General features: G+C 48.0%; 2 protein-coding genes across 4 annotated transcripts in view; both read left to right on the forward strand.

The window, feature by feature from the left end:
- PRR5L (proline rich 5 like) overlaps positions 1-4,827 on the forward strand; it is a 76,638-nt gene extending 71,811 nt beyond the window's left edge. For all 3 annotated transcript variants that reach the window (XM_032805092.2, XM_032805097.2, XM_032805095.2), the window contains one exon: positions 2,936-4,827. In XM_032805092.2, coding sequence (XP_032660983.1) covers positions 2,936-3,318 — 383 coding nt within the window. In that variant the 3' untranslated portion in view covers positions 3,319-4,827. The remainder of the gene's footprint in view (positions 1-2,935) is intronic.
- TRIM44 (tripartite motif containing 44) overlaps positions 1-14,773 on the forward strand; it is a 547,049-nt gene that overhangs the window by 528,971 nt on the left and 3,305 nt on the right. The gene's annotated exons all lie outside the window — the stretch shown is intronic.

Here is a 14,773-nt window from a genome sequence, read left to right on the forward strand (position 1 = left end):
AGGGTGCAGCAGGGGGCTCAGGACAGTGGGTTGGGGTGCAGGAGGGGCCCAGCATCTCCCATTGGCTGGGAACAGGGAACCACGGCCAGTGGGAGCTGCTGGGGGTGGTGCTTGAAGCAACATCAACACACACTCCTGCACCTCTCTTTCCCATGTTCTTTCACTTCCCGGAGCAGTGCGGGACAGGGCAGGCAGGCAGGGAGCCTGCCCTGCCCCTGGTGTGTGCCGGGCCAGAGCCGCTCTAGGTAAACGCTGGGGGATGGCGGGGGGGCGTGAGGAGCTCACGGGCCGCAGAAAATAACTTTGCGGGCTGCATGCAGCCCGCGGGCTGCATGTTTGAGACCCCTGGTTTAGAGCAGGAAATGAGAAAGAATGTTGTGTTCAGTTAGAACTGCTGGGGGAATTTAGTTATGAAGACTGGAATTACCTGAATGGCAATTAGCTGGGACACAGGAGTTAAAACTCCATCTCCTCCTAAAAATACCAAAGTCAGTATTGAATCAGTGCCTCAGAACGCTGGTGGGATGCACTGTGGTGCAGGAGGTCACATCTTAGATGTTGAGTTTAAAATTAAGGAACTCTTTTCAGCCTTCTTGGATGTTTTGCAGAGAAGGTGGTAGGCCCCAAGTCCTGGCTGTTCTGGTCATTCCATTCTGCATACTAAATTTCCCCCAGCAGTTCTAACTGAACACTGAGTTCTTCACTTCCTGCTCTAAACTGTTGGCCTTGGCTGGAGATGGGACACAAGGCAGGGTGGGCCAGGACTCTGAGGTGGCACCAAACAGTCTCTGTCTCAGTTGCTTGGCTCGCTGGTTCTTGCTCACATGCTTAGGGTTTTACTGATCACCATATGTGGGGTCAGGGAGGAATTTCCCCCCAGGTCAGATTGGGAGTGACCTTGGGGGAGGAGCAGTCCATCTTCCACTACAGTGTGTGGGTGTGGGTCACTTGCTAGGATTATCTGGGTATCTCTCATTTAACCATTTACCTGCAATTGTGGGGGCCGTGGGCACTGCTCCACCTCAGTTCCTCCTATTCTTTGCCTGTGGTGCATAACAGTCTAGTTTCCTTGGATACAGCGCTGGCTTCAGGGTTTTTGCCTCCCCAAGCGGCCGGAGGGGGAAAAAAAAAGAAAAAGCTGTGATCATGATTGGTGGCAGCTCCACGATGCCTGGTACTCCTAACAAAATTCATGTGGTGGGGTGAGGCTGTTGGGTTCGGAGTGTGGAAGGCGGCTCAGGGCTGGGGCAGAAGGTTGGAGTGGATGGGGATGAGGGCTCTGAATGGGGTGCAGGCTCTGGGGTGGGGCCAGGGATAAGGGGCTCAGGGCAAGGACAGAGGGTTGGGATGCAGGGGGATGAGAGCTCCCACTAGGGTGCAGGCTCTGGGGTGGGGTCAGGGATGAGCAGCTCAGGGCTGGGGCAGAGGGTTGGGGTTCAAAGGAGTGAGGGCTCTGGTTGGGGGTGCAGGCTCTGGAGTGGAGCTGGGGATGAGCAGCTGGGCAACGATGGGGAGAGAGGGCTCCTCCCCCAGCTCTCTCTCCCTGCAGCACCTGGGCTGTGGGAAGGGAGAGGCACCTCTCCCCACTGTGTCAGGTCCAGGCTGCATTGGGTCGGGGCCGGGGGAGGAGTTCCTGTCCATCGGCTGCAGCAGCTCTGGGCCAGGCTGGGTCGGGGCCGGGGAAGGGGCACGTGTCCACCAACCATGGCAGGTTCCACGCTGGGCTTGGTTGGGGCTAAGGGAGGGGCACCATGGCAGGTCCAGGGCTTCTGGGAAGGCATCTCTCCCTTGGCGCAGCCCAGAGTGCCTGTGTGGCGCTTCATAGGCAGCTGCACGGCCATGCAGTTTAGGGGGAACTTAGGAGTGGAGAAACATGGTGAGGAGGGGACATGTTGCGATGCCTGGTGGAGGGCAGACAGGGCTCAGGTGAGCAGCGACACCAGCCCCAACCTTTGGAAAGTATGCTAACCCTATCCAGTGTGTGCATCGCTGCTCACCCAAGTTTTGCCTGCCCCCTGTGAGGGGAGAGGGGCTTGGCTTGGGTAAGTGGCTCTGGCCAGCCCCAAATGAGGGTGGGAGGAGGCTCAGGTGGGGTCGGGGCACTTGGGTGACTAGCTCGGGCCAGCCCCTCATGGTGGACTATTTTCCCTTTGGGAAATATGTTCACCTTAACGTTGGCCTCGTTTCAGTTGTTGGGTTTAATGTGTGGGTGTTGGTGGTGGCCTGGGAAACACAGGAGGTCAGACTAGATGATCTAGTCATCCCTTCTGGCTTCAAATTCTATGACACTTTGTGTCCCACCCCAGAAGTGGCCACATTGCAGCAGCAAGTGACATGCTTGTTGCACATGTAATCTGTATAGTGCACAAGGATAGTGCTGGCACCACAGGTGTGTACAGCTGTGACAAAACAACCTGTGCCCTGCCCCAAAGAGTGGACTGCACTAGTGTAGTGTGTTTCATATTGACTTTAGCTGATGGCAAAGCATTTTCTTGCAATACGTTTGTTAGGCCAAAAGAATGGCTCCCCAAATCCTCTCTGGGCTTTCTTTGGAGACAGTTGACGAGGGAAGTTAGGCACCCAACTCCCATTGACTTTCAGTGGACGTGGGGCCCCAGGTGCCATTTGTGTCTTGACAATCTCCCCCAGAGAGCCTGTTTACCACTCGTATTTATCCCAAGTTAACTCATTGGCTTCAGTGCAGCTTCACCTGATTCCCACTGTTATAAGTAAGAGGAGAGTCAGATTCAGACACTGAAGAAGTGTCTTGAGTTGCAAACTTCCTGTCAGTTTTTGTCCCACTTTCCCAGCAGGTGGCATTGCCTCTGCTGCATGCACTTTCAGGATACCCTAAGGCAAGCTCTCCAATTCAGCGGGATGCTATTGGATTTATCTATGCCCTGCTGATCTCTCCTGCTTCTTTTTTATTTTCCAGAGAGACGGTATTCCAGATCTCGTCCCAAGGCAAACCTGCTGAGTTACTCTTCCCATAGCATGACGGCTCGGCAGCCCAGCGAGACGGCCCTGACGCCACTGACGGAGCAGGAGGGCGAGGCTTACTTAGAGAAATGTGGCAGCATCCGTCGCCACACTGTTGCCAATGCTCACTCGGATATCCAGCTCCTGGCCATGGCCTCCATGATGCACACCGGGATCGTGATAGAAGAGCCAGACAACAGTGACAAATGCCTCCTCCTGCAGTCCAGCTTCAGCCACAGGCAATGCTCCAGTGAGCCCAGTATCGCTGATGGGCCGGAGGGACTGGTAGCAACGGGCAGGCAGGAACCTACGGAACTGAACTGCACCTTAGTCAGCTAGAAGGGATGTCCCCTCCAGGAGAGAGAACCATGTGCACTAAACCAAAGGATGTTCCTGCTGGGAACGGTGGAGAACATGAGCCTTGGGGATGTATTTGCTCATGTTGTAGGAACGGTCTATGTTCTCATGTCTCTTGGGAAAGGCACCTTAGATTTTTCTCTCTGACTTTCTAGGATCACTGTCGGTGGAGGTACCAGGCCGCTCCCAGGAGAGCATTCAGGACTGCAAGGGTTTCAGTGTTAAATGCCACTGTCTCTGTGTTCTGTAGAGTTTCTTCTTGAGCTGTTCGACATCCAAGTTCCACTGCTGTAGCCTCAGATTCCCTCCCTTTTCTTTTAAGTGAAAGAAATTAATCTGAACATTTTTCAATCTCATGCCGAACTCCTTGGTCTCATTAAATGGAGCCCTCCTCCAACTCCCAGCAGCAGTTGGAGAGACTGTGCTAAAAGCTCACTTGGTCCTTGGCCTCTGTTGCTAGGATGGTGATGCCTGAGGTTGGGTTTTTATTTTAAATGTATTGTACTCAGGGATTAAATTTTGTGAGTCTTGTGGAGAACTCTGCCCCAGATGCTTTGTGGTTTCTGACGGTGGAGGAGGGATTTCCTTTCTTCGTTGCTCCCACTGCATACAGGGGAGAGACTTCACCTGATTTAGTGAGAAGCCCAAATCAAAGTGAGCTAAAAAGCTCTGAATGGTTTTTCCTCTGAGAGTATTGCCTGTCCATGTTCAGCCCCAGTGTGCACCCCAATTTGAGGTCAGTGGAGTCTTATGGGGAATAAATTTGGGGCAGGATTTGGTCCCACATGCCCTACTTGGACTTTGGCATCAGGCGTGCTGTCAAAAATGTTAGGATTATCAGAATTCCACCATTAGGAAAAACCTAAACAGGTGGCTTCCAAGAGAAAAGGGGCAATACGGTAACTGAGGGTGTGCTCCTGCATTCGAAAGGTGACTTGAAAATAATTTTTCGAGCCCAGGCATGCATGGGTCCAACCCTGGAGCTAACATGGGGGAAATCAGCTTTTCAATTGGTGCCTGAATTTCTAGCTCTTACAGAATTTATGAAATCAAAGATAACCATCTGGGTGTAGAGACAGGAACTCTAACTCTGTTTGCAACAAGATTTGGGTTTTTTTTTGTTTTATTTGGAAAGCTACAACTTGTCCAGTTCTTAAGCAATGTTAGTGTCTGTCTGACAGTGGCATACAGTGAATTCCACTCTGTCTGCTACAGAGGGACCGGTAGGTACCCCAGAAGCTGCTCCTGTAAGAATGGAGTCAACCTGCTCCACAAATCCCCCTAAATATTCTGCTGATGTCTTGCTAAACAGAATTGTAAGTGTAATTACAAGCTGCTTTGAATTTCAGACTCCATTTAAAAAGGAGACACCTCTCCATCATCTCTGAGTGTTGCCTGCCCATGTTCAGCCCCGATGTGCACCCCCATTGATGTCCCCAGGGTCATCAACATGCACATGTGGATGACAAATAAATCCGTAAGTGAAAAGGTTTTCTCCACCTGCCAGAACCTGAATTCCCATGCTATAGGTAATGACTTTGTGTAAGGTCGGCTTTTGCAAGGCAGTGAGCACAGCTCCATTCCCATTGACTTCAATGAAAGTGGAGGTTGCTGGGCATCTCTCAGGATTGAGCCTCAATCGCCCAAGCAATGTCAGGAGTAGAGAGTCTTCCGAAACTGCTGTTAGCATCAGAAATACCAGGGAGGAGCCCTGAGCTCTGGAGCTCTTTGCAGCTCCTGTGGTTGGTAACTGTCAGTCTATAAATGCATTTGACAAGGGCCTGCTCCTGCCCCTGGCCAAGCTGACTGGAGTTTTGCTCTTGGCTTTAGCAGAAGTACACTGATCTGGGAATGCAACCAGCTGTTTGGACTTTAAAACCCTGGTCTGCCCTTATGTTCAAGCCTCCCAAGGAGGAGCAGCACAGAATGTGCAGCCCAGCAGGAGGAGGGGTAAAAGTGGCTTTAAGCCACTTCTGCTTTACTGGATTGTGGGCCTGTGCTGTGCCACCCAGTGTAAATGGTGGCTTGGTGGCTATTCTAATTTACGACAGCTTACCCAGGTTGCCTAAGGACTGTGTCAGAGCCCAGAATATTGCCAATGGCACGTGTTACAAAGACTTCCCCTCCTGGCCGTTACTTGGCATGCCCCCTACATTAAGGTATTCAAGGTGAGGTGCAGGATTGGGCTCATTATGTTGACCCTACACCGCCCCTGCACCAAGATAATTCTTCTCTGGCCACTTGTGGTACTTTTATGGCTCTATTGGATACCAGTGACGGGATGTGGTGCGGGGAAGATAATCTCTCGATAGCATTTCAGTTCAACCTCTTCCCTGCATTTAGTAAATATCAGGAATGTTTTTCAATAGTGTGTCTGAGCTTCTTTTTATGACTAAACAATGAGAAATGGCTGTACATTTCCTGACGTACTCTGGGATCATCATCCATTTCCCTCTCTGGGGAGGGGAGTCTCAGAAGAGTATGGGATTTTGTGCCTGGTTTTAACTTGAATTTCTTTTTTATCTAGCTCTATCCACTTGTTTGACTTTTTAACATTTGTGTGGGTCTGCTACTTTGCAAAAACTTGTACCAAGACAGTCTGAGTTGGACATGTCCCACGTTTGATTTTGGCAGGGGAGGGGAAGTTAAAGCTGGTGGTTACATTTTGTAAACAACGTGCGAGGCTCAAGGAAAGAGCAAGGGTGTTTAGAAATGAGGTGGGAAAGGTGATGCTTACTGGGCCATCAAATGAACGTATAAGGTGCACAAGCTTTTGGAAGCACAAAGAGGCTAGGTCTCCTGTGAGCAGCCAATGCAAACTAGTGTTGTAGAAGGTGAGTAGCCTTCCTGCTGTGACTTTCATGATAGGCAAGAGGAAGGGGTTGCATTGAATGGCAGGACACTGCTGAGTGCTAGGGCATGGTTGCATCATATTTGCCCAGTGGATGGCAACAGGCTAGGAGCTCTAGGAATAAAAGGAGCCAATGACAACAGTGATCCCTGCTGCTCAATAGAAAATATGACCTGTGGAAGGTTTCTAGCATGCAGTGATCTATCTTGATTCAAACAGCCAGACAGGGCTGCTTTGATCTTGGTCCAAGGCAGGTCCTAGACCTCCTATCTACGTGCCTCCTTGCATTGCTATGGACAATAGGGAAGGGAGGTGGGAGGGGTTCAACTCCCCTGTATCCTGCCATTTGATGCAAACCTCTATAAGCTGCCAACAAGTGATGAAGTGATTCCCCTCCTCCCCCGCAAGGTTGTACAGTACCTCCTTATTGGATTAACAGAGAGAGTAACCCACTTCCCACCTCAGCTGCTCTGTCTTACTCCTACCAGATTCAAGACCTCATGGACAAGTGTTTGTTATCACCTCCATGTATCCGTAGTTTTGCTGTAGTCTGTGATGCAGATTTACTTAAGGGTCCAGATTAAAACCTATATTTTAGTAAAACTTCTCATTTTTCTACCGCCCTCATGGGTCACATGGTATGGTTTTATCCCTAGCAAGTTGAGTCTCCTCCAGTCCACTACTGGGATGGGCAGCCACCTGCTTTTATAGTTTAATTCTCAGTCCAAGCACAGGCAGTAAATCCTGTTGCTATTAAAGCTTGGTTGTCCCTGACAGCACACGAATTGCAGCTGGGTGTGGAAGGAACTTTGTGTACCACTTTTTCTTGAGGTTCCCACCCTCCCCAGTCTTATTGCTGGGGTTCCCTGGGGAGTAAAATTGTTGAAGCCTGCAACCCTATGTTGAAGCTGCAGAACAGTGGTTTTGGTCCACATACTATAGCTAAGATTTCCAAAGGGGTCTGCACCTCCATTTGAAATTTTTTAGGGGCCTGCAACTGAAAAAAGTTAAAACCACTGCTGAAGTCTGAAAACTCTCATTTTATGGATTGCTTTGATTGTGCATTGACATCCTTCTTACTCACTACACGTTGTTTTACACTAGCCATGTGTGTCTACTTTTGCTCTTAAATTTTTATACGGAATAGGTTTTGAACCATGCAGTTCTACTGCAGCCCCAAGGGAACTTGTACTTCCAGCGCCACTGCCTGCCAGCCTGAGTTATCTTTTCAACCCGTCAGGTGTAGTTCTGACCCTATTGCAGCCATTGACCTCAGTGGAATGAGGTGTTCACCCTCTGGGGTTAGAACAAATTACCCTAGTACAGCAGGCTGTTACAATGGCCCTGCTCTGGACCACCTAAAGCTGGCCTGCAAAGGACACAAATTGGCCTTTCTGGTAGGAGGAATGCCTAAAGTGCTCATTGTTTATGGGCTGGTGCTGTACAAGACACTCAGCCCCTCTGATGCAAGATGCATTGGAAGAGCCAAAGAAGATCAGCTGGTGTAAATCACCATAGTGCTGTTGAAATGAGTGCTAGCCTGACTCACAGGAGCTGAGGCTCTGGCCTTTTTCATCCAGTTGCCCTCTCCACATTCCTTCAAGGCGTTTGTCAGTCAATCTCCCTCTCCCCACTTTGGGAACATCTACTGGGTCCATGCAGGGAGGGATGGGAGGTGGGTTTGGGGCTGGTAGTGTGCTTGGAGTGAAGGGGACATCAGCTGACACAACAATCCGGCTGCAGGTCAAAGTGGAGTTGGATTGGAAAGGGAGGTTGAGGACTGTAAATGGTGGGGAAGGTGATTTGGAGAAGGAAGTAGGGCAACAATGATCCTTTTAGCAGCTGTGCCTGGGCTTGACGCAGTAGCCAAGAGCAAAGAAATGCACTTTTTTTTCCATAGACTCTTTGAGCACCTAGTATAGTTACATAGTTTCTGCTTGGCAAATGCCAGCTCTTCCTGCACTCCTCTGGAAGGGCTCCATGGGCCTTGTAGCAGCCCTTTGCTGTCATAGTTGCAAAGCCCCTTTGGGTAGCCTTCATAAGGAGGGCCAGCTGGCTGTGCAGGCTGGAGCCTAGGAAGTGAGGGAGGATGGGTGTGTCTCCCTGAGGGTGATGAAGCATCTACATTCCTCCCCTCCTGCTGCTTAGATGCAACTGTCAGGGGCCTACTAGTAAATTATTAGCTTTACATCCTCATTGCAGCTGCCTCAGAGCAGTATGAGGAAGTGCTGCCTCAGTATTTTGGAGTTGAGCTCCAGCTGTTGCTGCTGCCCAGTGTTGTTGACTCGGTCAGTGTATGTTTGTTTGAAGCTTGAGCCATTTTGGTAATTGCTACTTCCTGTGAAAAACAACCTGTCAGCAGAGTTCAGGAAACTCGTGATAGAGAGTGGAAAACAAGCCCTTTTCTAACACAAAATGTGTCAGGAAGGACCTGGAGGTGTTGTTAGCTGCCCAAGTCTGACACTTCCATTGTAATTTAACTCAAAGGCACCTGCAGAGACACATTGCCGCTTGCAAGCAACCAACCACCACTATATTTCAGGACTTTTCTAGCGGGCAGCGTGCCTGTAGCCCATGAAGTCAATGGAATTTTAACTGTTAATTCAAGAGGAGCAAAATGAAGGCAATGCTGAATGCTTTTGAAGAGCTCACCTTGCTGGGCCTCCTAGGCTGTCCTCAGCCCAGTGTGGATAATTAGATTCTTTGCCTTCATTTGAAGCAGGCAGGGTCTGTCAAACTGTTATGTGGGCCACGCTTTGAAAGCGTGATGGTTGTATGGAACTGGAACCTCTCACCGTCCTTCCAAATGCATTTCACAGAGCACCTGCCGTCCTCCTCTGCAGTCATAACCTTGGATTGATGATAGCCAATGACTAGCTGAGAAAATAATTACTAGGGTTTAGCACATGGAGCTGAGGAGAGGCCCACCAGCAATCTGACAGTCACAGTTTGAGAACTGGTGCCCTATATTAACTTATGTTCTAAATGCCTTTTGTAAAGCAACTGCCAGCTTCCACCCTAGAGCTGGCTGCATCCCCCTGTTAAAGGGAGGGTTCAGTTGGGTGTAGACTCCTCAGCAATCACATATCCATGGCACCTAGCTTTAGTGGGTTCACGGGCCTGAGTTGTATCCCCCCTCCCCCAATAAAGGGTCAGCATCTACCCTTTGTTGGTAACACTGCAATGTGTGGATTCCTCCCCTTCCACCTATATCGCTTATAGACACTGTAATAAATGGGATGGTGTTTTGGGGGCATGCTGCCCTGCTTGTAATTCCTTCCCTCAGGAGGGTCCTGATTAACTTTCTTTGCCTCTCCACTTGATCTCACTTAGCCCCACAGCAGTGGCAGCTTTGGTTGTACTATGGTGCTTGGCTGGTACTCTGAGGCCTAAGCTAATCCCAGCATTGCAAAGCTGAGTACTATTAGGAGATTTGAAAATTACTATCATGATACGGAGAGTTACTGGTCTTCCATAAAAATTTCAAGTTGGCCTGGGCAATCTCCCTATGTAGGGGGTGATACACATATTGAGTCAGCTGAGCAGCTGTATGCTCTCTCATCCAATAACGATAGAGGAGGAGGAAGAGGGTTAACTAGAGCTCAGTTACAGCTGTTGAACTGGTCTCAGCCCACAGTCCCTACATTAAAGGGAAAGAAAAACCCTGCTAAAATAGTAGCTTGAATGCTTTCAGATGGAAGGTGGGGTGATGTGTCTCTTTCCCAACTCTTGTAGAACAGCTATAGGATTTGGCTTTAACAATCAGAGGGTTTCCTGGTGTAGCTCTAGTCAGTAGGTTTCAGAGTTAATTCCCACTGTAGCTCAATGGGCTTCATCTCTGTCCTCCAGTAAGAGGTAGAGGTTGAAAAGCAGTAACCCGTCCTAGACAGTGAGATGACAATGGTCCCTGTTGCTTTTAAAATTGTAACCCACAGCAGTTCTCTTCCGTACCCATAAGCACTACAGCATTATTACTTTTGTAAAATGAAAGCTTAAGTTTGATGAACTGACAAGATTCCTACCACCACCCAAAGGGCCCCCTACTTAGAACTAAATCCAACACCTGTATGAGTAAACAAACTGATACTATTCCCCTTTCATGGCTGACCGTGAACATGTATTTGCATTAACGAACTGCAGATAATAGAATGAAAATTCAAGCTGCTGAGGTAAGAGCTATTCAAGCCTCTGTAGAAGGTGAAGGGTTTGTGTGCTACAGCCTAAGTAGACTTCATTTGAGGGCTGGAGTGATGCTGCCCCCTGCAGGCAGATGTTTCCTGCAGCTCTCTGAGCAGAATAAGCCTTCAGTTGTTTTTTTTTTACTATAACCTTGCCTCACTGAGTGACTGCAGTGCACAGTGAGTACAGATCCAAGAGCTGTTGCTGCTGCTTTGCTTGGGAGCCTGTAGTTTTAACCCTAATTAAAATGGTTTAATGGCTCATCCTTAGTATTCTGGCATTAAAAAATGACAGCAGTTGAAGAGCTCTCAGGTTATCTAATTGCTCCTCTGCTGAAGGAAGATTATCCTCTACTGTATGTCACCGAATGGCAGAGTGCCTGCTGTACACTCTCACATATCCACAGGATTGGTATTACGCCATCAGCTTTGGAAAAGTCTTCAGGAGGAACCTGAAGGCCAGACCCCAAGGGCTCTCACTCTTCCTACATAGTCCATATAGCTTCACTGCCTCTTTACATGGGACCCCTGCTTCACCCTGTGAGCTACCTCAGTTTGTAGAGACTTGAACAGGTGCATTAATCCCTGAACCATAACACAGCATTTGCAGTAACACTCAACAAGCATTGTCAAAACAGTAGGGTTTATTAGTCACCTAGAACACAACATACAAAGTCCTTAGGTTAGCACTGGGAACTGAAGGTTAAAGCGTTGTCCATTCTGGTTAGCCCAGAGCCCAGTCACACTTCGGAGAACCCCCATGGTCAAGCTCTGTGTTTCAGTCTGACCTCATTAGTCACTTCTCAGGTGACACCCCAGCTTCCAGCAGCCAACTCTTATCCCCTACCTCACACCTTTCTAGTCCTTTGTTCTGGAGCTGGCATCTTTGTAAAACAGCTTCCCTGCTGAGAGATGGAGAAATCCATCTCCCTCTGAGCCATTGGGTGCTAGTGTCAATGTCTTGCTGACTGGATTTACCAATATCTTCTCAGATTCTCCAATGATAGGGGGTCAGTCTGAGCCAGTCCTATTTTAATGACTCATTTAGGCTCAGACAGCTGGGTGACATTCATTCCTCTGTCTTTTAGGCTATGTCTACACTACCACTTATGTCCTTCAAGGGTGTGAATGTTCCATCCCCAAGCAACAAATTATGCCCAAATAAGTGGCAGTGTGCATGGCGCTATGGCAGCAGGAGACCTTCTATTGCTGACATTGCCACTTGATGGAGGTCATTTAATTATGTTGACGGGAGAGCTCTCTCCAGCAGCATAACACGGCTACACGAGATCTTACAGCAATGCAGCTGCAGCGGTACCGCTGTACTGCTGTAAGCTCTCTAGCACAGACATAGCCTGAGTCTGTTCTGAGATCAAACAGTCCTTTCTTCCCCCCACTGAGGTTCCCATGAGAAATATAGGAGAAACTGAGGCACACATCGGATTCATAAAAGTATTTCAGAGAATTCTCTGTCTCTCACACAGATTACAAATACACTACCACTGAGACAAGAGCTAAGGGAACAAAACAACCACCTTTCTCTAGAAAAAGAACATCCCATCTGTCAAAATTGACACTCCCCCCTGCCCTCTAAATCCATTCCTCTGTCCACTCCCTGACCTATGTAAGACACACACACACAAAAGCGCAGCCCTTCCCAATTCACTGCCTCAACGGTGGGAGTAGTCTTATGATTCCATTCATCCTAAAGCAACATCAATAAAAGTAACATAGCTCAAATTGGAGGGCCCACTTCTGCGTTAGTGACACTTGCACAGCCGAAATGGAACTCTGCACACGTGGTTCACTTTAGCTTCAGGGAAAGTTGAATGCTCAGCACCTGCTAATTATCGGCACTAAATATCTAAATAAGGATACTCAACAACTGAGGTGCTCAAAAATTATAGTTCATTCTTGTAAACACAGGCATTCATAAACCAACTGAAAACAAGGGGTTACAAAAGGCATAACTGGGTGCAGAATTTATCCTGCAGGAAGAATGGTTACTTACCCTATAACAACTGTGGTCATTAGAGATGTGTTGTCCACTGGGATTTAACTCTAGATGCACATGTGCCCCACGCATGCAAGATTGGATTGTTTGGGCCAGCAGTGTCCACAACTGTGACCTTCATGTCCTTGCATGCCCCTTACTCCCTCAAGCTTATAAGAGATAGAGTGGGCCCAACTGTCAGTTCCTTTTCCAGTGCAGAATCCCAGAGTTAAGGGACTCTGCAGTAGTGGCAGAGAAGGAGAGTAGCTTCAAGGATCCAAACTGACAACACGTCTTGAAGAACCAGTTGTTGTAAGGTAAATAACTGTTTGTTGTTTTTAGAGTAATTGTACACAAGGCTCCCATTCTACGTGTCTGGATAGCAATTGTCTCCCTAAGGAGGTGACTGTCATGAGTTCTACTGAAATAAAGACTGCAGGACTGTCCTATCAAACAAGGCAGCAGATCTAGTAGCTGCAATCAGCACATGGTATTGAATAGAAGTATACTCTAAGTGGCTGCCCTGCAAATTTCTGATACAGGAACATTCTTCAAGTATGCCAGAAAGGTTATGTGGACCATAGTATATGTTAGAGCACACTGAGTGTGGAGCTGATTTATTTAGTTCATAGGAGATTTTAATGCACTCTTACATGTGTTGAGCATCTCTGCATCAAGATTGCTTTGTTGCTAAATACTACGAAGAATGTGAGTGACTTGTACAAGGGCTTTGTTCTATGGAGGCAGCAGGAGAGTGCCCTCAAGACATCGAGTATTTGAAGTCTTGCTTCTCCAAGAGTCAAATGTGGTTTGGGGAAAAACCCTAGAAAACTCACACATTGATTCAAATGAAAGTCTGAGACCACTCTGGGTAAGAACTTAGGGTGAGGACTGAGGATCGCCTTGTCTTTGTGTAAGGAGGTCCTGCCATTAATGCCCGGATCTCTCACCCTTAATGCAGAGGTAGCAGCCACCAAATATGCTGTCTTGATGGAGATGAAGGAGCACGATGCTCAAGACTCAAAAAGGGATCCATTAGGATCTGAAGGTCAAACTGCAGATCCTTAGGAAGGGAAAAATCCCTTACTGGAAGAAATCCATGAATTAGATCTTTCAAGAACATAGCCATGATGTGAGAATATAGTGTGACCCTGAATTGGAGGGTGACAGGCAGATATTGCAGCTCAATGAACCCTAATCAAGTTGATTAAGAATCTTGAATGTTTCAATGTTTCAAATATAATAGTCCACAGCTACCCCTCTGATAATACTCCAGAATGATGTCTCAGAGTTGACAGTCACCCTGAACAGCCCCAGGAGAAAATCATTTCCATTTGGTTCTATACATTAGTCTTCTTTGGAATCAGAATGTCTTGTACCTCAATGAAGCAGCTCCTATCTAGAGCACTTAATCGGCTAGCACCTACGTTGTCAGATGTAAAGATAAAGAGTCTGATTATAGAATAAAGCCCTGATTCTGTAAAACAACATCTAGGACAGCTGAAAGAGACATGGGAGGCCGAGTTGATATTGGTTTCAGTTCTGAATGCCATGCTGGTGCTATCCATTATAGCATGGTTTTTCCAGTCTTACTTTTGTGAGGACTCCAGGGATACATCAATTCTCTTTTCCACTGGATTTGGAATGGCTTTGACAAGGGCTTATGCCTCTTCAGGAGCAAAATGACAGGCACTTCATGTTCAAATTGGTGGGAGAGAGGTCTGTGGTGCAAAGACCCCATCTGAGGAAGATTTGACTGAGAACAGAGTCTGAGGGTCCATTCATGACTAATGAAGCATTACCAGCTGAGCTGGACTGCCAGGTTGTTCGGAAGATCTTGTTAGCGTAGGACTGAGATTGTCCTGGTTTTATATGCATCAATCCTGATGGAGAGGGATGAGCTCACTACACCTTGTCTGTTGAGGCAGTGCATCACTGTAGTATTGTATGTCAGGACTTGAATGGTGATCTCTTTGAGGAGGGGCAGGAAAGCTCTGCATGCTAAACATGGCTCTGAGTTCTAACAGATTTATCTGCAGATAAGAATCTGTTATGAACCACCAGCCTTGAGTGTGAAGATGGTCTAGGTGTGCTCACTAGTCATGTTTGGAAGCAGAGAGTGTGGATGGCAAGGCAAATGAGATGCCTCGGCAGACTTTTTGTGAGACCTTCCACCAGAGTAGCAAGGATCTAACGTGTTGAGGGAGCTAAACCCTGCATATTTGTGCTGTGCCTGCCGGTTGAGAAACTGATTTTAACCATGCTTGAAGAGCTGAAGGCCAAGTCTGACATCAGGCCTGATGAAAATGCACGTGTCTCAACAATCTGATACTCTCCTTTGCTGAGGTATCCCGATGATGGCATAGATTTCAAATGGGTGTATCATGATGCAAAGTCAGTCCCCCTGGAAATAAG

Source organism: Chelonoidis abingdonii, chromosome 4 (assembly GCF_003597395.2).
Source record: "Chelonoidis abingdonii isolate Lonesome George chromosome 4, CheloAbing_2.0, whole genome shotgun sequence".
In the NCBI taxonomy this organism is placed as follows: domain Eukaryota; kingdom Metazoa; phylum Chordata; order Testudines; family Testudinidae; genus Chelonoidis; species Chelonoidis abingdonii.